This window comes from Mastigoproctus giganteus, chromosome 11, assembly GCF_048544385.1.
Source record: "Mastigoproctus giganteus isolate SK-2022 chromosome 11, ASM4854438v1, whole genome shotgun sequence".
Classification (NCBI taxonomy): Eukaryota; Metazoa; Arthropoda; class Arachnida; order Uropygi; family Thelyphonidae; genus Mastigoproctus; species Mastigoproctus giganteus.
Window position 1 is genome coordinate 168,847,157 of NC_143585.1, and position 23,126 is coordinate 168,870,282.

Genomic DNA, 23,126 nt, shown 5'->3' on the forward strand with positions numbered 1-23,126 from the left:
GTTCTTTCCCCCAATCTTTTCCTCTTGTATATTAATGACCTTCTTCCATTGACTGGAAATCCTATCCATAGTTTTGCCGATGATAGCACATTGCATTCCACTTTCCATTTTTAGAAACCTTGTCATGCTCAATCAGCTTCAATTTCTTGAAAATCTGCTACCAATTCCTTAAATGCCTATCTTCAGGTAATTCTCCAGTGGGGCAAAGACAACTTAGTTGATTTCAAACATTCTAAAACTCGGTCTTGTCTTATATCTCGCAAAAAGGATTCTTCTGCTCCTATGCTTATCTTTATTGACACTCCGATTTCTAGGCAAAATGATATATCTCTTTTGGGGATTACCCTGACTTCTAATCTCTCTTGGCACGAGCACATTACAAATATTGCTTCCTCTGCATCTAAAAAACTTGGTTTTCTCTTTCGCTCTTGGCGTTACTTTTCTTCCAAACAGCTGCTCACTCTGTATAAATCACAAATCTGCCCTGCCATGGAATATTGTTCCCACAACTGGGGTAGTGCCCCCAAAACCTCTCTCAGGCTTCTTGATTCCATTCAGAAGAGGGCAGTTAGGTTAATTAATGATTCATCTCTAACAGAGTCTCTCCACTCACTCTCTCATAGATGTACTATTTCTGCTGCATGCCTCTTCAACAGATACTTCCATGGGCACTGTTCTTCTCAATTGGCTTCTATAATTCCCACTCTCTCTTTCAAAACAGTCCAAAAACGTGTCGCCACCAGCCAACATCCATTTACTGTCCAGCTTCAAACTCACAGAACCAACTTTTCATCTTCCTCATTTATTCATTCAACTGCCGTTTTCTGGAACAACCTTCCTTCATACGTATTTCCTGAAAATTACAGTCTACAGAAGTTCAAGTCCACTGTCAACCAATATCTTCTTTCGTCTTCTCAACCTCCAACCCAAGCACGGTACTAAGTACTATAGGTTCTAATACCTCTTGTGTTTGGGGTTTACATAAAAAAAACACCCAGACAGCACCGTTTCAGGGCAATTTGGCCCTTCTTCGGTTTAGATAGGTACCCAAGTGATGCAATGATGGCAAAACAGTTATGAAGTATAACTCCACAATATGAGAGATGCCTGATGGTGTATAATGTATTTAGACAGACGCATTTAGGGCTAAAGCCTCAAGCTTCGAGCAAATTTAGACTATGTATATATTAAGTGCAATAGCATCATTAATACACAGCCATTTCTAAATAAACAGAAAACTTGGTTACTTACCTACCCACCCACCGAAGAAGGGCCAAATAGCCCTGAAACGGTGCCGTCTGGGTGGTGGTACCTATCTGAGAATAAGTAACATTAATCTTCTCCTTAGGTGAAGTGTTACTTATTCGAAGTAGTGCAATATCACGGCAACTCATTGTGAAGGTATTCACAATATGAGATATAACTTAAAACGATGCCACCTTATAAATATTCTGTTTATTCAGAAATGGCTGTGTATCAATGATGCTATTGAACTTAAGCTTTAGCCAGAAATGCATCTTTGTCTAAATGCATCATACACCATCAAGCATCTCTCATATTGTGGAGTTATACTTTATAACTGTTTTGCCATCATTGCATCACTTGGGTACCTACCTACCCACCCACCGAAGAAGGGCCAAATAGCCCTTAAACGGCACCAGGGGGAGCCTGATGATGCCCGGAGTTTCCTGGAATAGGTAACAACCATCTTCTCTACTGGGGAAGCGTTGCCTATTCGAGGAATATATGAGCTTTGAGTGTGAGTCGAAGGAGCGACATTTCCTTCCTCTACCTCTCTTACTATCACCTTCCTACATCTTTATCTCTTTTCTAAGTCTAATAGGGATAGTATGAGGATAACTGAGAACTTTATCCCATACCATATTTCAAAACGGTGCCATCTTGAAATACCCACCCACGGTTCACTAACATTCATTAGTAACTATCATAGAATAAGCAACATTCAAATAAGTAATGCTTCACCTTAGGTGAAGCATTACTTATTTGAAGTAGTGCAATATCATGGCAACTCATTGTGAAGGTATTCATAATATGAGATATAATTTAAAACGATGCTGCCTTATAAATATTCTGTTTATTCAGAAATGGCTGTGTATTAATGATGCTACTGCATTTAATATATATATATACCCTCATTCTAATTTATTTGTATGGTTGTATATATATATATATATATATATATATATATATATATATATATATTATGGGAATCAAATGACAAATGAAATTTAATTAGAATATGGAATATAGGAATTATAGGATAAGGCCGAGTATTTAGTTAACCTAAGTTTAACCATAATTATGTATAGTAATTAGAGCAATTCGAGGGAAACTGAAGTACTATAGCTATCCTAACTCCTCTTCCATTTTGCATTAAATTAGCAAAAGCCCTTCCTTTTCACTATATAATTATTTTCACTAGTAAATAAACCTGTAAGAAAGTTATTGGTTGGCACTCATTTTCATTATTTTTGATTCACTGCTTTCTGTCAGGCTAGCTGTTATTCTGCCAGTTTGCTGCTAAATTTAACAAAAATTGCATCTATAATTTTAGAGTTTATTTCAGTAATCTGAACTAGACATACTGGCAAACAGAAACAGATAGCCTTAGCCAACTATTGATAGGATGTATTCAGTGGTGCTAGCCCTAGAAATTATCCTTTATCAGCAATTAGCTTCATATCATTTTATTTTATTATATATTATGTGTTTAATTATAGGGTATAACAATGAAGTCAAAATTAGGTTAACTAAATACTTGGCCTAATGGCACTATATGTATACTTTTACTCCAAATACCTATATTCCATATTCTAATTAAATTTCATTTGTCATTTGATTCCAAGGATATACTGTTCATTAAATACAATAATATAGTTTTACAGACAAATGTAATGTTCATTCGATACCTTGATGGCATTAATCTGATCTAACACTATTTTTCCAATTCTCTACTTTTCTAATTTTCTACATTTTTAACACTAATTTCATATGTGTTTGTTTATATATATTTACCACTTTCCTTAACAAAAGAACCTTGAATATACAATCTCTACTTCAAGTTAAAGGGGTAACTCCAGTACTAAAATATCCCTTCTCTTAATGTAGGGGGTCCCCAAAGTAGTCAATATCAACCCCTGTGGGTCAATAATAGAATCTATGGGGTTGATAAACTTCAAGAGGTCGACTGGGGTCAATTAAACATTTTTACTCGTATGTAAGATCCCAATCTTACAAGTCTCATGCAAATAAATTTTGTCTTTGGAATTAAATTATACAAAACAGATAGAGTAAGCTAATTGCTTGTGCATCTAAACATCTCACGGGTGTGACAGTGGGAGACAGGTCTGTTACTTTTATATTATAATGGCTCTGTATTCAAATGATGGCCAATAGGATAAGTTTGGGAAGGAATAAAGACACCATTCCCGAATTTTTCCTTAAAAACGGTAAGTGCAGGATAGTTAAGAAATGACAGCCGAGGGGAAACACCTCTACCGCTAAAATTTCTGTACTTCAGGAGAGAAAAGAGACCGTGATAATGGCAGGTAGCTTAAGCCTCAGGGAGGAACAAAGAAACCGACCCTGAAATGTGTTTCAAAACTGATGGGAGGCTGGTTCTGGCAAAACGCAGAACCAAAAGGGTTAAAAGAAGTCATGCCGAGGGAAGTTGCTCTGCAACCAATGCTTGTACTCCTGGGGAAGGGGTGGTCCAGCCATACAGGACACGTTATGAACAAATATTGAGACTAGAGCAACGAGGAAAAGAGATGCAAAGGAGAATGCCTGCCAATAGCAGTACGAGTAGTGAGTCATAACTTACAAAATCAGTAGCTAAATTTAAAAAATAAGCTAATGAACATGACTAAAACTATTTAATCCATTTATAAAACACAATTTAATATGTTAATTAATCTAGAATATGGTAAAAATTTCCCACACCTTATACATTTGCATTAGCTAAAAAAGTCTACGATAGAATAACATTAAAAATTCTTTATTCTATGATTCTTTTCAAATTGAAAATCATCATAGACCAAATTTCAATTTGTGGTGATAATTATGCAGATATCCACTTATTGTGTAATGAATTTACACCATCTAAATACTGCACAATGATAATCTTTACATGACCAATTAATTGTGTTCATATCTATATATCACATCAGTTATAAATGATATCATGACAACTCTACCTCTTACTGCATCATTTATATCTCTGTGATACTATATAACCATTTGCATAACCAACAATTTTCATAAAATATACTTATTCATTCGTGTTAAAATTTTTTGGACACAGTACATCTTACAAAACATAATATACAGGACAGTTTAATGGCATGTGCTTTTCCATTCCTCAATTTCCTCTCACAACCTTTTATTTTTCTTAGTTTCCCTTCCCACATGGAATTTTAAATAAGCAGTATCAAGAGGTGAGTAATCTTTGTAAAGAAGTTTTTATTTAATTTATAATTATTTACACAAATTGTAATTCACTAAGTGGATAACATTATTGAATGAAACTTTGAGCCCATCTAATTCTTAGAGTAGTATGTGGGTGATTTTACTAAAACTGATTAACCACACTGAGAAAAGGGCTACCTTATCAGTCTTTCACAATCTCTAAAGGGCCAAATTGATTAACAAAGGCTCTCGTTGTCTCAGTAGAATTGCACACATTTTCAAATTAACCAAAAGTCCTGAATTTTTCTCAACATTGCCCTGTACTTGTTAAGTAAGTCCTCAGATCTTCTACTCTTAATGGTAATAGTGCCAACATGTACAACAATATCACCTTTTGTGCCCTCAAAAGATGGTATATGCTCTACAGTGTCATCAACTCTTTTGCTTCCATCAGATATACTCTGGTCCTATTTCACCTATCCTTTTGCACAACATATTTCTCATTTCCCTGACAACAGAGTCACCGACAATAACTTCCTCCTGTGGGACCAGCACATTTTGCCTAGGAAGTTGCTATTTTGGCTGATGCACAAGTGCAAGCTCTGGCTTTGAGGTCAGCAGCTGAGATGGGCCCCAATTTAATTCCTTCGAGGACATTCACCCTGTTCTTCAAGCTCTCATAAATGCTCATCAATTGTCAAAGTGTATGTCAATATGTTCTGACAGGGACTATGTTGGAGCCTCCAGAATAATTTAGATTATTAGAATTCATTAGGATTTTATTCTACTTCAGTGTCCAGGCTCTTCGTCTGCTAGGGAGCCCAAAGGGATGCCTACTCCAGCCCCAGCCAGAAAGTAATAAATGTGTTCAGAAGTAGGATGTCAGGGCTACCTAGGAACCATAATCACATGTCCATCAGCCATATTCTGTATCTCGTGTCATGAAAGTAGGGGTGTGGTATCAGCACGGATAACCCATGTTGATGAACCCACTAGTCCAGTGTTTCCCAAATTTTATATAGCTGCTGGGGACTGGTTTTTTCTAGCTTTTTTTTTTTTTTTAATCCAAAAATATGCTTAAAAAAATAAATAAATTTTACTCTTTAGTTAATCCTGTAACACTACACGATATTATTACATGTTCAACTTTACAGCTTTTTAATAAATAAGAAATTAATGATATTGTTTAAAATCAATTAGCAACTTTATGTCAGTAATAAAAGAAGACAATTTTATTCTAAAATGTGGTTCGACATTCAGTTTATTTCTATCCTTGTTTTTTGAAGAAAAGAAAAGATGAGAAACTAGTTTTACTCTTATGTGACTTTCCATGTTTATGAATGTTGTATGATAACAATAAACTCACATAATTATCTGTAATATTTTCTGTTACAGAAAATACTGACAACTGTGTAGAGGTCCTGGTAGAGGTCCTCGGAAAATACTAGTATTTTCTGACTGGTATTTTCTGAGGATTTGTACCAGGCAGTGAACCACACTTTGGGAAGATCTGCACTAATCAAATGATCCTGGGAGAGCCCGCCCATTCAAGATCCTCTCACCTTGTCAAAGCAGGAGCCAAAGTAGCGTTCCAGACGGACCACTCGAAGATCAGATCCCAGTGAATGGTAAACATGCCAAATTCCTATGATGTTAACCTAGAACCAAGACTGTGGATATTAGATTCCAATTATTCTAATCTGGAGGACCAGTAGTGTTACCAGGAGGTCCCTTTATCATGTATAGGTGCCCATGTAAAGGAGTCTTGATGCTGTATATACCAATAATAATGCTTCTGCAACACCTGAAAGTATTCCTGACAGGCTTCTGTTGGACTTAGTAATAGTTTCTGCGTCAAATTCTGAATAACTTTTTTAGTTTCTGCCAATCTGTGATCTCGCAAGGGGACTTTAGCTTGAGAAACAAAATAAAAACAAAAAAACATGGCAAGCTGCATCCGACAGGTATGGCAGATGGGGAGACAGTGATGGAGTAATCTGCAAGAAATTCTTCAATGAAAAAGTGGTGAGTGTGCAGAAGCATTGTCATGATACAAACCCGAATTGCCGGAAGCCCATTTTCCACAAACATTGCACGATTGAATTTTTTGTAGCACGCCTGGTTTTGTTTTGCAGCACTCCCAAACCATGTAGGACAAATTCATAACGAATGAATTTGTCCTACATGGTCAATATTCGAGTTTGCCTCATAATGCATTCTAAGTCAAAAAATAACACCAATACTAATGCTTCTGCTTATCAAAAAATACGATAAGCACAATTATTCTTTTCATATTTTTTATTAGGGTAATCAAAAAAACTTATTCAAATATGACGACTGTGTTTATCAAAAAATATAAGCATAATCTTCACACGATTAAGATTGTCTTGCTTTTTTAGCTAAGGTAAAGAAAGCCTGCACGAGAAGCACGCAAAAGTTCGATGAAATTTACTGGTAAAAGTACTTTGCCGTAATGGCATTTGTATTTTTGCTTGCTCAGTAAACAGACAGTGGGTGTTATCGGTCTGGGGTAGAAGTTGAATCCCACGGTAACTCTGAAACCCTACCGAAGAGTGTGTGTGTGTGGGGGGGGGGGGGTCACCTGACCTTTTTTCTTTAGAATCACAAACAGAGTCATATTGGAAGTTCTGGCATCATAAAAAAATGTATGTAACATAGTTTCACAGGTAAACTTTTTCAAAAATTGCCATGCTTCTGGTGGGGGCTTCCTTTGCCCTTTTTTTTTCTTAATAAACAATTTATCCACTAGTCCACCAGCGATTCTAAAGAAAAAAGGTCAGGTTACCTCCTCCACTTCGGGAGGGTTTCAATCTCCCATGGGATTCTATTTCTACTCCTGACCAATAACACCCACTGTTTACCGAGCGAGCAACAATACAAATGCCGTTACGGCAAAGTACTTTTACTGGTAAATTTCATCGAACTTTTACGTGCTTCTCGTGCAGGTTTTCTTTACCTTCACCGCTTTTTTTTAGAATGCAGAATGCCTTGTAGAATGCAGTCTTTCAGTTAGAGGACTAAGTCTTTGTTTTTGGTCATAACTAATATCCATAATAATGGTCAAAATAAAGTGCAAGTCAGCAGACAAAGATCCTGACTTGAAAGAACTCGATACTCTGTGAACATCAGTGAGGATATAGGACATAACTTGGCTGAAACACATCGCATTTGTAAATCTTATAGTTTCACGAGCATCATGTTAGTGCAAACTGTTAAAATTGATTGAAATATCCTAATCAATACCAATTTTGGTAGTACCTTAAAAATATCGATCACTTCTGATCAGATTGTGAATACTTTTGTTTATGATCTGATAAGAAGTTGAAGAGTAGCCATTTTATTGTCTTAAAATTCTACTGTAATTTTTATATTTTTTAATTCTGATTTGATTTTTGACAATATTATTTTTGAATTTAAAATTAATAATTTTTGAATTTTTCAAAAAATTGACTTTTGAAAATTAATATTAAAAAGCAATTATGTGCAGAGTTTGAATTTTCACGAATTTTAAAATTCCATGAAGAATCTCACTGCACAGAGAGAGACTGCTGGGATTGGGGAACTCCCCGCACACAGGTTCAGAAACCTCACTCCTCAAAAGATAAAATTTTCTATGGAATTGCTATACATAACCGAAATAAAAGAATTATGAATTATAAAGCTCAATTCATAATTTATTAAGAATAAATTATGGTGTTTATAAATTACTTAACTGATTATGAAGCTTGATTAAAATTTTACCATAATAGGTACTGTAAAACGATTTGCTACACTTAAGAAAACAACTCAAAGAATTTCTTATCACACAACCACACTGCAGTAAACCACCACATGGGTACCTCCGGTAGCAGGTAGAACGTGAAGACAGTAGCCAATTTCATTCTACGTGTTTTGAAGCATCTCTTGAGAAATGGAAGTCACTGCCAGTTCAATCTGGTCTTTTAACTGTGTGACATTAAATTTTTCTGCATATGCCTTGTCCTTTAAGTAAAGAAATCCATAGGTGTGATATCGGGGAATGAAGAGGCGATGGAATGAGACCATTCTGGCGGATCCACTGGTTTGGAAATTTGTTATTGAGGAAATCGCATGGTAGTGCTGCCCCATCTTGCTGATAGAACATGTGGCTGCATATCTTCCAGCTGAAGCACAACATACAGTTCAGGCATATCTAAGTAATTTGCAGAGTTCACAGTGTTCTTGTGGGAGAAAAATGGCCCAATCACCTAGCTGAAGGACAGTGTGAACCATGCACATGTTCACAAACAGTGGTTGTTTTCAGATTCTCATATGCAACAACTGTAAAGGACAAGGTATAGGCAAAAAAAGCAGCATGTGTACCCTGTACGCACAAAAATTGTTTTATTTATGTGAAAACAAAAATCCGAAACATTTAACATTTTAAAGAATTTATTTTTTTCCGACAATTTCATCAATTTGAGGTTGCATGAATTAGGAACCGATTTCAAAAACATTAAATTGTTTTCAATGCAGTTATTGGCGTATTCTCGAAATTGGGTTTGTTCTTTGGTGAGCTTAGCATCTTAGTCTTCTAATTTAATACTACTGCAACAGGATCTAGAGAAATTGAGCAGATGGACTGAGAGGTGGCAAATGAATTTTAACATTAACAAATGTAAAGTACTGCATGTGGACAGCAGTAACCCAAGACTAACATATCAAATGTGTGGAACTGCACTCAGAAAAGTGGAGAATGAAAGAGACCTGGGGGTCAGATATGAAGATTTCTGACAGTGCAGACAGGCTACAAGAGTAGCTCAAGGTGTCTTGTCAATGATATACAGGAATTTTTCTAGCAGGAATAAGGAGGTGATTATTATTATTATTATTATTATTAACAGCCATATGGTGCAAAGAAGCCCAAGGCTTATGTTGCACCAGTAAAAAAAAAAAAAAAAAATTTCCCGAGTTACCCTGAGAGAGAGAGAGAGAGTCAAAAGTAGAAGGGAATCACCAAGAAAGGGAAGAATGATAATATCCAGCTCAGGACCCTGGGTGTGCCAAGCCCATACTCAACAGATGTGAGCCCCTGGGGTTGTCCCCTTGTATAAGGCAATGGTCAGACCACATCTCGAGTACTGTATACATGTCTGAAGGCCTCATTTTAGGAAGGATGTAGAGCTGCTGGAATGAGTACAGAGAAGGGCAATGAGATTGGTGAAGCAAACAAGGGGTTGCTCTTAAGAAGAAAGGTTTAAATCCTGCAAATTGCAATGTCTGGAGACTAGGTACCTGCTAGGTGATCTGATTGAGGTGTATAAGGCCTTGAATGGTTTGAGCAAGCTCAATGCTGATGGATTCTTCCTCTTGCCCAGATTAATCATCTGAGGGGAAATAAATTTAAATTGAGGAAAGACAGTTGTAGAACAGATATGTGAAATAAATTCAGGGCAGAACTAGACAAACATTTGGAGTGAATGAATGGGTGAAATGGGAAGGGCTTTTTTTTTTTTTTTTGTTTATTTTGGCTGATACCGTATAAGCTTGCTTTCTTGCATCATATGCTCCATCATATGCTGATTTGCATGAACAGTATATGAGGAGAAATGAGCCGCTCGGCCACTAAATCCAGTCGAGGCAGATAAGGTGGAATAGCAGGACAAACGAAACCACTGCTCTTCGAAAATGTTGGAATGGAATCATTTTTGAGAGATGCTCGACAAGTATTACAAGCCTTCATAGTCATTACATCTGCAGTTGGAAATTCCAAGAGAAGTAATAGATAACTTCCTGGAGTGCACAATTTTACTTCATTTTCATACCATAATCAATCACAGATATCACAAACAGGTCCAAATGTATTTTTCAGAAATTGTCATTCAAATTCTTTATAGGAGTTGCAGTCATGTTCAATGTTCTTGTAAATTATTAAAATTTTAAACTTGTGGAGAGTCTAGAACAGGCGATTGAGATGAAATATGATTTTGTTTCTTTTTGGATGATGCAATTAAAGGTGGTTGTTGCAGTATACTCTGTCTAGCCGATTCAGGAATCAATTGAAATCCTCAGGTAATTCATTTGAACTCAAATCTTCTGAATCGAAATCTTCAGGAAGTTCTTGAATATAATTTCGTGATGTTGACGATCCAGCTTTTTGATGAGAAATCGATGCAGTTGATCAAAATCTTGAGAAGCAGATTTTATTAAACTCTGCATTTTTTTTCGTTCTCTATGTTTTTGAATTTATTCTTTTGTCAACATGGAAGGCATCTTCGGTGACTTTGAAGCTTTTATTCTTGCATAATTCTCTCAATTTCACTCAGCTGGAGTTTTAGCCATCTTCAAAATACTCTTATAGGTTTTTAACAAATTATATTTGGCATTTTTACAATTCAAATCAGTAATTAGCAAAATCCATTTGTAGAATAGTATGACATCATAACCAAAAATTACTGAAATAAGTGATTGTTGTTTGTTGAAATTATTGTTTTATTGTTGCATTCGTAAATCAAAACCGTTTAATCAAACAGCTATTAAAATCTAACAGCCAGAACTGAAGTTATGAACTATGTAACGTTATATGCTCATGCCCCCTGTTACTTATGCTACTTAGAAGGTTGATGTTAATCAAAATCTTGAGAAGCAGATTTCATTAAACTCTGCATTTATTTCATTCTCTATGTTTTTGAACTTGTTCTTTTGTCGACGTGAGAGGCTTTTTCAGTGGCTTCGAAGCTTTTATTCTTGCATAATATTACTACTCACTGCTTACTCTACCGAACCAATGTTAGTGATTGAATTAGTGTCATTTAGGAAGTGATGTCATTTCCATCTCTTAGTATGAACAAAGTACTTATTCTCACACCCGCTACTTACTGTACCGAATCAACATTAGTGACTGAGTTAGCATGCATCGTTAGCTCCATTTAAGAAGTGACGTCGTTTGTGTCATTTCTGTAAGAAAATTTCATTACCAATTGGTCTTGATTCAGTCCAGAAATGTAGTAGGTGCCACCAAAGGTGTTTTCACATCAACAAAGTTAACAACATCATGGGGTTAAAAGACCGGATTGAACAGGCAGTGATTTCCATTTCTCAAGAGATGTTTCAAAATATTTGGAATGAAATTGGCTACCATCTTGCCATTCTACGTGCTACCAAAGCACCACCCGTGTGGTGGTTTGCTGAGGTGCAGTTGTGTGAGAAGAAATTGTGATAAGAAATTCTTTGAGTTGCTTTGCCAAGTGTAGCAAACTGTTTTATAACCTGTATTACAATAAAATTTTAATTGAGCTTTATAATCAATGTGAATATTTACAGACATTCTGTAGCAGTTCAAAATATGTTTTTTTCACTGAATTACCTTATTCTCATCATTTTGTCTTCCAAATGAAAGATTTCTTAGAGCTCCGCAAGCATTCCTTTGTATTTCTGGAATTTCTTGATTCAGTAAATCTACAAGTGGGGGGATACCACCTAATACCCTACAATAAAAAATTTCTTTTTTTTTTATTTAGTAATACAAAAATTTTAATAAGTTCAATTAACTTAATAAGAATACTTTCTAATAAAAATTAAAATTCATTCTTCTGTAGGCTAAGATTACACAAAAAAGTAATATTTCAGGAAAACTCATTTTCATAGCTGCAACCTTCACATCTCTAAACGATTGGTCTATGATCACATACACAATTTTCACAACAGCGACCTGAAGTTTAAAGCTTCTCAAGAATGAACATGTCACAGTGGCAATCTCCTAGGCAGAATGCACTGGTCCAAAAGAAGGTGAATATTGTCAGTAGTTCTATTGTTAGGGGAAACAGGAAATATGTTGTGCAAGAAGGATAGGTGGAATAGGACCAGGGTATGTCTGCCAATAGAAAAGGAAGATCTCTAGAGCCAGATATCATCTTTTAAGGGCACAAAAGGTGATATTGTTGTACACGTTGGTACTAATGATATTACGAGTGGGAGATCAGTGGAGTTACTTAACAAGTACAGGGAAATGTTTGGAAAAAGTTGCAAGTCAGGATTTAATTTGAAAGTGTCTGCAATTCTGCCCAGACACAACAGGAGAGAGTACACGTTCAGAGTGTTGTCAAATAATTCGACGTTGGAGAAAATGTGCTAGGTTCATGAGGGTAGAAATTTTCTCAGCTTGCTCTGTGCTTGTCAATAGGAGAAACTGCTTTTACAGGAATGGGATACACAGTGAACAGAAGGTTTGCAAGAATATTTGCTGATGCCATCCAGGTAGTTAGTTTGTTTTTTTCAGTTTTAATGAAAACGTTTTTCAGTTTTAAACTAGCACTATAATGTACAAAACCATGTCCTATAAAAGATAATAGTACACATTTCAGTGACCTAATTACTTAGGTCACTATGTATATACATATACTAATATAAATACGTAAAAAGGTATAAAATTATATTTAAATACAAATTATATTTAAATATATTTAAATTTAAATAAAATTATATTTAAATTATATTGATTTTAAAAATCTAAAAACAGCTGAGACATTGTTGTTGTCAGATAAAATCTGATTGAATGTAATAAGGCTCAGTCAGCTGAGTAAAAACATTAAAATATTTTTTTTTTTTTTTTTGGGAGTTGTTGGCGCATAGGCTTCTGTGGCCATAATGCACCTCCCAAGGTTTTTGCAGTACATTGATCCAAGCCCGAGGCGGGAATCGAACCCGCGACCTTTAGGATGCCAGGCAGGCACTTTAACCACCCGGCTAGCCCGGTCGGCCACATTAAAATATGTAAAATGTTCCTGTCTGTATTGTGACTATACAGGCAGTGGTAGGTGGGTCAGAAAACTGATAGCTTACTACACACAGACTAACAGCTTAACTATAACCACAGGCAGAGGTGAAAGTGATCAAAATTAAACAAATGTTACCAAAATAAATTACTGAAATTAATTTCACAAAATTACAAAAACTAAATTTAAACAAATTCTAAACATAAATTTTGTCTACCAGACCCCGCTATTAATCCTCTTCACTTAATCTGCTGGAGCCAACTTAAAACACACCTGCTCTCCACCATGTTCTAGTTACCTAGTATATTCTGAATTTGTCTCAGGTTATTGTCCTTAGTGCCATGTTGCAAGGTTTGTATTATACTGAGCAAGTCTGTAAAAGTCAGACAATGTGATTGTCTCATACCATATTTGGTTTTGAGCTAATTATGTTACGTGTAGTTCCATTGCATAAATGCTACGTTCGGTAGGATGGTTGGTTGATTGTGTGTTTAATGGTATATTAGCAGCTTAGGCCATAATGCACCAAGTCAAAAATAAAAACAGTACTAAATGTGTGTTGTAACTTATAAAGGGGCTACTACACCAAGATGGTAAAAATGAGGTTCAAAGGTATATAAAAAGCAATATGGTAAAAACAAATAACAGAATATAAAATTAACATATAATAAAATTCAAATCTGTGTATATAAATTAATCGAGTATAAAATATTTAAAATGTCAGTCATGTTGTCTCTGTCATATAAAATCTGGCTGAGTGTAAAAGGTACAGCCAGATTATTAAAAGAGTTAAAACATAGATGGTGTGCATCTCTAAATATGGGACATTCAATAAAAACATGACAAACAGTTCTCACACATATGAGGATGGTTCAATAAAAATCACCCTCACCTACTTCCACATATCGCAGAGTCATGAGATATTTTGTGCGTAGCATCATACATATCTCTGTACTAAAGGTGTAAAATATCAGCCCTGTGTCTTAATTTGTTTTTCTTTTATAGAACTGAACATGTGATGAAGTAGCATCGTGGACAAAGTTGAAGCCAGAGCTGTAATCCGGTATCTGTTCTTGAAGGAGAAATCTCCTAAAAGAAATCCACGAGGAGATGACTGCTGTATATATATGGCAGTGCTTCACAATGCCCCATCCTATGGCATTGTGAAGCACTGCCATAGACAGTTTAGGTGTGGTCGGATGTCGGTAGAATCTGAGCCCATTCCAGGTCATCCCCCATTAAGCCATTGATGACAGCACAATCAGAAAAGTGGAGTCTTTAATCATGGAAGATTGCCAGATATCTGTGCATGAATTGTACCAGGAGGTGAAAATTAGTGTGGCCTCTGTTGAAATGTCCTTCATGACCAACTCCACTTACAGAAATTGAGTGCAATATGGATTCCCTGATTTTATTCTCTTCTATTCACTCAGGATGAAAGTTGGATGCACCATTTCAACCCTGATAGTAAAAGACAATCCATGGAATGGTGACATTCATAGTTCCCCACCCCAAAGAAGGCAAGGGTCCAAGCGTCAGCAGGAAAGGTCTTCCTGACAGTGTTTTGGGATGAGAAAGGAGTAATAATGACTGATTACCTGCTGAAAAGTACAACAATTAGGTGACTATTATGCCAACTTACTCACAAAATTAAGGGAGAAAATCAAAACATGTAGGCATGGCATGCTGTCCAAAGGTGTGAGAATGTTTCAAGACAATGCCCCAGTTCACATTTCTGAAATCGCAACAACACAAGTGGCCACTTGTGGATAAGAAATACTGCCCCATCCAGCCTACTCACCCGATCTTGCACCATTGGACTACTTCTTGTTTCCTTCCCTCAAATCATTTCTTCAGGGGACCTACTTCCCTGACGATGAGACACTTACATCTGCAACACTCATGGTTCAAAGACCAACCTCATCACTTCTACAAAAACGGTATCCGTAGCCTCATCCATCAATGGGGAAAATATGTAAATCTGCACGGTGGCTATGTAGAGGACTAAAACCTATGCCAAGAATCAACAGGCTAGCACCTCTGCAGCTAGGTCAGGGTGATTCTTTATTGAACCACCCTCGTAGGTGGGTCATCTGCTTCAGCAAAAGGAGTATGTCAGATAACAGTGACCTATGCAGAGCCGAGCAAGAACAACTTCTCTTCGCACCTTCGTAGACTAGACTGCCATTGCCGGATTACAGGCTTAATCTGATGTAGTTTATTTATACCTCCAGTGCCAAGAATCTTGCCACTGGAGGTATAAATTAGAGTGTATTATTTGCCTCTGGTATATACAGGATGATTCACTACCAGTGCGACAAACTTGCAGGAGGTGTAGAGTGTAGAGTGTGTAGAGTGTATTTAGTGTCAAGCGGCACCAGGGGTTTCCCCCATCTCCGCGTTCCTTTCATTGTAGGTGTGCCAGTTCACTGGAAAGGCCAGAGATTTAAAAGTGTGTGGATATTGTATATGTATAGTGCTATGTACCGTTGTTCTTCTGGCCATTTAGCCGCTGGACCCCTGCTGAGGCCCAACGTTGTCCACACTCAGCCCCGTGGAGGCAGGCCAGGTATATCAGCATTATAATAAATTACTCTGGCAGGTCCTGCCACCTAATTTCCTGAGATTTCAGTGGCTAGGACCTAAAAAAAAAAAAAAAAAAAAAAAAAAATTTTGATCTTTCGCATGGGGGGGGCGTTAAGAGCGCTAGGATTTGAAAGGCCAAAACTATTGGCAAACAGTAATTTGGACGTGTAGGGCAATCGCTTGTGTACAGATAGAGTAGGGGAGGGAGACTGAAGAAGGGGGGGGAGAGACAGAAATATGGAGTCAATAGGGAAGGCGACTCCAATAGGTGTCAGTGAGGCATGCCCATGCCCCACCAGAAGGGAAAATGGGGGTGGCGAGGAAGGGAGGAGACAATAGGACAGGCACCTCCCCCCCTGCCAGGGAAGTGGAGTGGAAAGAAAGCCAGGAAAGTGCCCAGCTCGGTCGCCAGTTGGCGCACTGGCAGCAAATCTGCTGTTCAAGGTGGGGAAAAAGATATGGGTCCAACGAAGCAGTCGGAACCAGTTCCCCGATGTCATTCATTGGCTATGTGTCCATCCAGGTAAGTTGAGGTCAGTCACATTTATGGGTTATATACACGACCAGGGTAGTCTCGTGGAGTGTCTCTTTTGCATCCCGGATGGGTCTGGTCCGTTGATCCTGTTTCCATCATCAGGAAGGGTGGTCTAGTGCTGCTTATAGTCCGGTGATGTGGAAATTTAATGTCTGCTACAAGGCATACTGTGCCCTTAGTTCCTGATCGCAGAACAGGTTCTTCTTCTGGCAAAGAGTTCCTGTGCAAATCTGGTGAGGTTCTTATATTCTTCGCTTGTGTCCAAGAGATGATGCTCTTGGCCTCGCGGCACGTAGGTCAATCTTGTTATTAGATTTCCACGTAGGTCCTCGTAGTTTGTACATTCGTGTATGAGGTGGGTCCAGCTTTCCGGTTCGCCACATGAACAGTTGGGGTCTTGGAGGAGGCCCAGAGATGTTAGTTTCTCGTTGAAGGGGCCATGACCCGTCAATAAGTAGGTGGCATATAGGCCTGGGTGGAACCATACAGGTAGTTTAGGGAAAAACCTGTCTACATCAGGTATGAAGCGTCGTGTCACCTCTCCTTTGGTTGAGTCTGTCCACCTGTTTTGCCATTCCTGTTTTAAGTGTGCCAAGAGCTGAGCCTTTTCCATTTTTATATTGTGTGTGGGTTCAATCGTAAAGCCCGAGTAGGTCACAGAGATTCCTTTTGATATGTAGTATGCTAGTCCGCATCTGATCACTTCGAGATCCAGGGGTAAGGATCCAGTAAGAACCTGGAGCGCCTCCGTGCTCACAGTATTGCAGGCTCGGGTTGTTTTGAGCAATATTGTTCGTTGTGTTGAGTCCAGTATTCTTTTGTTGGTGGTCAGTCTGGTTCTATGGTACCATATTGGTACACCGTATGTGATCGCTGGGAGAAAAGTAGTCTTGTAGTATAGCAACATGGTTTGTTTACTCAGTCCCCAGTCCTTGCGTGAGACTCGCGCAATCAGGCCTGAGTAGTTCCTAATCTTCGTCCTGAGTTGCCTGAGATGCGGTTGGAATGTGAGCTTGCTGTCAAAAATGATCCTGAGGTATTTCATTTGTTGGGCGAATTTGATTGTAGCGCAATTTATTTTAATTTGCGGTGGCCTCCTTATGTCCAATGTTCCCTTAAGCAAGATGGAAGTCGTTTTGGCAGGCGAGATCTGTAGAAAGTTCTCCGTAGCCCACCGCTGTAGAGTATACAGAGCTTGATTTGCTCGAATCTCAAGTTGTGTCCTATTATCTGCCGTCACAGTGAGAATTAAATTATCCGCAAATGCTTGGGTTACCACCTCCCCAAGGCCGGTGTTCAGAAAATCATCAAATACTATATTCCACAGCAGTGGACCGAGCACGGAACCTTGGGGGCACCCCCTGTGGATGTTCCTGCTGATCTGTTGGTATGGTACTTTCACTTCTATTTTTCAGTGTGAGAGGGGGCTTTTGATATTATTATAAAGGTTGCTTGGGACCTGTGCCATTCTGAGCCTGCCCAGGATGCTCGGCAACCAAAGTGAGTCGAACGCCCCGGCAAAATCCACTGCAATAGCGAGAAAGTACTTCTGTTGGCAATCATTCACTGATATCAGTAGGTTTCTCATCGCATCGACAGTCGAGTGACCTGGCTTGAATCCGAATTGGTTTTTTGCCTCAAGGTTGGCAGTGGAGTAGTAGTGTTGTATCCATCTATAAAGGAGCCGTTCATATAGCTTACTTAAAACTGTTAGGAGCGCTATGGGTCGATATGATTCCAGGAATGCCGGATTTTTGTTTGGGGTTTTGAGAATTAATTTGACATTTGCTGTTCTCCACTCCATAGGGAAGTAGCCAGCCTCCGGGCAGCAATTGTACAGCCTTAAGAGAAGTTGGGGTTCTAAGTCAGCAACCTTCTTTATGATTTCAGGTTCAAGCATATCTCTTCCAGGGCATCTTTTGGGCCTAATCCGGGCAGTCGCTTCTTGAAGTTCCTCCATTGTAAATGGTTGTTCTATCTGTTCCGTGAGGTATTCTTCATTTTCTTTGCACAGCTAGAGTTGTTGTTCACTGGTTGGCTGTGCTGGTTCCTTCAGTATTGCGTTTAGGAGGTTGTTGACTGATTCCTCCCACGTTGTTGTTAGAGTGCCTTGTGGAGTTCGAGTCGTCGTGAGGACTTCTCCCCTGGGGAGTTTATTTCGTAGTTACTTTGTATATAACCCCCCCCCCCAGGGATCCGCATTTCCAGCTGTGGAGACAAATAACTCCCAGGATTTTCTTTTACTCTTTTGGATTTTGTCTGTGTATAGATTTCTTGCCTCCCTATAGCGTTGTCTTAAGGCCTCTACCTCAGCCTGCGGCCAAGACCTGCGGGCTCTTTGGAATTGTTTCCTTCTATTTGTGACCTCCTTCCTAAGGGTCTGCAGCTCCCGGGTCAACCATGGGACCTTTCCTGGGGAGGGTCTCTTCTTCTTTATGGTTGCACTGCTGGACGCTGTGATTATGTTAGTCACTGTTCTTTGCAGGACGTCTGGATCAGTTTCCTTCTCTATTTGCTGTTGTCTAGCTTTGATAGCTATGGCTAGGTGAACCGCAAAACTGATTCCAGTCCGCTTTGTGGATTGCAAATCTGTTGGGGAGATATCTGGTGATTGGGGTTCTGGTTAGCGTTCTTGAGATTCGGTACATGATCACCCGGTGATCGGATGTTGTCCAGGAATTTTCAACTGTCCATCTGTCGATGTGCGCGGCCATATTGGCTGTGGCTATTGTTATGTCTATGTCTGCTTCCCAAAGCAGGTTGCAGAACGTGGGCAAATGGTGTGGCTGGTTAAGGATCACAAACGGCGAGGTGGCTAGGAAGTCTTCAAGTAGCTGACCATTGTGCGTAGCTCTTCTGCTCTCCGTTTTGCTATGCCATGCAGGCGACCGACAGTTCACATCTGCTCCCACAATAATCCGCTGGTTTGGTAGGATGTCAAGTAGCTGTTGCAAGTAATTTATGGCAGTTGTGATATCCTGTCCGGGTCTAGAGTAGAGGGATATGGCATAGAAGGCTCCTATTGGTGTGATGACATGGGCGCAGGCTGCCCATGGTGTGCACAGCTGTGCGATCTTCATTGCCGTGATGTCCGGGTTTCGGACCAGGACCGCGGCCCAGGGAGTGTCCTCATCAGATTGGATTAGTTTATATGCAAGTGGATAGCCCCTTACTTGTTTGGAATGTGCATACGGTTCCTGAAGTAGCAGGATATCAGCGCTCTCTTGGTCGGCCTTAAGGCGTAGCTGGTCAGCCACAGCCCTGGCTCTCTGTGCATTATGCTGGAATATTTTCATCTCTGTGGTGTTGAATTTCTTAGTTGTAGTCGCCATAATCAGTTCTAGTTTGGTGCATGCTCTTTGCTTTGATGTATGAGGGACAGTTAGGGTCCCTTATCGAGTGTTTGCAATCCATTTTTACCAACTTGCAATTAGCACAGATAGGGTCTTTGTCCTTATTTGGACAGTTTTTAAACTCGTGTCCCCGCTCTGTACAATGGCCACAGGTGGGCTGAGTCTGAGCACAGGTGTGGGTAGTATGCCCGAATTTACAACACCGGAAGCATTTTGGGACGGGTACGTACTCCCTGAAGCGGTGGCTGCCCCAGTTGATAAAGACTCTGTTTTGCTGGCATATAGTCTTCCAGGCTGCTGGTGAGAGCTCTACCACCCAGTTAGTGGCGTTTCCTGCTCTAGCTTTAGTCTGAAATCTCGGAGTAACGATGGTTGATGGTGCCTTCCCTGGATAGTCTTGCTGTAGGTTTCTCATGTACAGCTCTGTTTGGATCTCAGTCGGGGTTATGTCCTTGTCCAAGTCGTATATAATTACACAAGGCCCCTTTCTTTTCGGTGGTAGGGCCTCTAATCCAAGTGTGTGGATTGTTTGATTGTTTAGTATCAGGTTTGCATCCGCCTTTGTCTGGGTTTCAATAATAACACCCACATTTCGGGTTTTGCGAACCGATTTGATTTTTGCCGCTTTTAAGTCTTCGGTAAGGTTGTTTACTACTATGTTCTTTACCTCTTCGCTGGTGTGGACTTCATCTTTGGAGGTCGGTCTTATGATGACTAGGTGAGGGGTTGGCAAGAGGGTCTTGCGTTTAGTGGTAGATTCCTTAGTTACTTAGTTTGGTTGGTGGGTTGCTGTGTCCTCAGCACTTCAGCAAAAGTGGGGGCTCGCTGTTGCACTTTGTTCGCCCCACTTTCAAGATAGGCATCAAGCCTGGCAGTTATTTTTTCATTTTCCAGGTGCGTTTGGTCCAAAATTGTTTCTAGTTTGGTCCACAGGGAAACGATTTCAGCTCTTAGTCCTGTAGTCACTCTGCTGCTCTGCTTCTTGAATAAGTTTTCAAGGGCGGTTCGCAGGATTAGTTTCTGTTCAGGGACGGTGCCCCTGGGCAAGGTTGAATCCAGTGGTGGTTCCTCTTGTTTCTCTTCGGTAGAATCCCGTTGGGAGGCATGAATCTCTTGTGATTCTCTCGTGTCGGTTTGTGAGCGGGTTTTCCTTTTAGCGGAGGGGGCTCCGGCGCAGGGATCCACCGGCCCCTCGTCATGCTCGATGACTGTAATGTCATCCTTGTTGGTATGCTGCAATGAGGTTTGGGTTTTATTGGTTTTACCTTCCATGTTGGGATAATTTCAAATAATCGAAGTAGGTCCGGATTTCCGAGTCGGTAGGGTGTTGCTTCAGTAGGACTTGATTTTTGGTGCAGGAAGACACCCGCTACAAGTTCGTAATCCAATTTGGTGAATTTTTGTGCACTAAAGAAGATTTTGAAAAGCAGGTGGTCGCTGCAAGGCAATTACTGCCAGAGGCGTAGAGTGCGCCCAAGTAGCGCTCGCTAAAGAAAAGCTTAAGCGGCAAGTGACCTTCAGCTATGACTGTGAGTGTGGCCCGAGACGTTGATATGCGCCTAGCAAGTGGTGGCGGTGGCGAAGCTAGTGTCGAAGGCTGTAGATGGCAACCAGGAGCTCTCGCTAATAGAGGCTTAAGCATTAACACATATGGGGGGTCACTCTCCCCACTCAATAATGCAGATCACCGTAGTCACGCCCTCCAGTTCAAGAACTATGGGTGAAGCAGTATGTGTGTCGTCGCAGGCCGTCCCAGTGTAGCACGGCGCAGTAAAAAATAGTTCTCTACACTAAGTACATGTCCAAAGCACACGATTTTACACAATTCAGCAGTTTACGGTACAGTTTGGTGGAGCGGTCTTTCAGCTCAGTTTTAAACACAGTTTGGGCAACTCCCCAGTCAAGTGTAAACTACCAACGTGGCTTCTGCTTTACATCAGTGCCTCTCTATGACCCTTCTGCCAGCCACATGGTGACCATTGTAGTCTGACAACAAAGGACACAGATAGAAACGTTGGTAATTTACTAAATTCCCAATAGATAATAAAACTAATCTCACCTACGGAATCCTCCAGATAAGCTCTTTCAGATGGAACACTTTTTTAAACTGATTAAACATTTTAAACACTTATTTTCCACACAAATTCAGGAGCGCGAAATAACGTGTCCAGTCGTAACCCGGTCCTGCAGGAGGTGTAGGGGGCACAAAGATGAATCGGAATCACATAGCATTGCAGAGTCCGAAATGCGGTAGAGGACGTTGAACGGGAGGTTGCATGAACAGCAATCCCGCTGGAAGTCAGCATTTGCGATCAGGTTCCTGAGGCAGTAGGATGGACGAGTATTCAAACGGTGAACTGGCCGACATGCACCTCGCGTATGGAGCTGCGGACTGTAATGGGTGCATAGCTCTGTGCTTGTACCAGGAACGTTTCCCGCACAGGCGTGCTCCTCATCATACAATTTTCGCATGTGTGCACAGAAAGTTACGTGAGACTGGTTGTTTCACGAGAGGTACCATGAATCGAGAGCGAACAACGAGGGCGCCAGACAATGAGGAGAATGTCCTACGTCTTGCAGAAGGCAATCTGAGTACGAGTACTCGAGCGATAGGCCAACGATTGGGTATTTCCCAATCCACTGTATGGATGTACTGTCAACAAACCAAATGAGTTCATACCATCTGCAATGCATCCAATCATTGGAGCCTGCGGATTATCCACTCCGGAGGACTTTTGCTACTTGGTTTCTTCAACAGAAACGGTTCGCAAATGCTGACTTCCAGCGGGATCGCTGTTCACGCGACCTCCCGTTCAACGTCCTCTACCGCATGACAAAGGCATTTCGAACCCTGCAATGCTATGTGATTCCAATTTGTCTTTGTGCCCCCTACACCTCCTGCAAGTTTGTCGCACTGGTAGTGAATCACCCTGTATAGGGGACTGACAGGTTTTTGTCTCTGTACTAAGGCTATTCTATCCAAATGCAAAGCTAAATTTAAACCTCCAATCTTAAGTCACTAAGGAAAAAGGTTTTAACACATAAAGGTATTCTTTATGATAAACCACCAATTTATGAACTTAAGAGGATATTCTCAAAGCCAAATACATTTTTTTCTTAAGATATGTCTTCTTTTTCTTTATCTTTAAAATCAGTATAATCACCTCCTTTTCAAGAAAAGCAAAATAGCTTACCTCTGGAATTCTGAAACAGTGGCAAAATTAAGAAGTGTGTGTAAAGTGACATGTTACCTTTATTAGAAATTCAGTCAATATCTCTGACTTGCTATATTTTCCTTTAAACATCTGGAACACCACTTGAGATTTTCAGCAAGAAACTTGAACACAAACTTCATGAAATAATCAAAAGCAAATTCACTTATACATATTTGTTTCTCTTAACATTTCTTATAAAAAATCATGTCATAAATATATATAAAAATTTTACATGAACCTGAAAAAGAATAAATAA

General features: G+C 39.6%; 1 protein-coding gene across 5 annotated transcripts in view; it reads right to left on the minus strand.

The window, feature by feature from the left end:
* LOC150078563 (catenin delta-2-like) overlaps window positions 1-23,126 on the minus strand; it is a 666,545-nt gene that overhangs the window by 296,463 nt on the left and 346,956 nt on the right. For all 5 annotated transcript variants that reach the window (XR_016547633.1, XM_090385058.1, XM_090385056.1 and 2 more), the window contains exon 10: window positions 11,774-11,894. Coding sequence is in view for 4 of the 5 variants with exons in the window: in XM_090385058.1 (XP_090241184.1) it covers window positions 11,774-11,894 (121 nt within the window). In the remaining variant the exon portion in view is untranslated. The remainder of the gene's footprint in view (window positions 1-11,773; window positions 11,895-23,126) is intronic.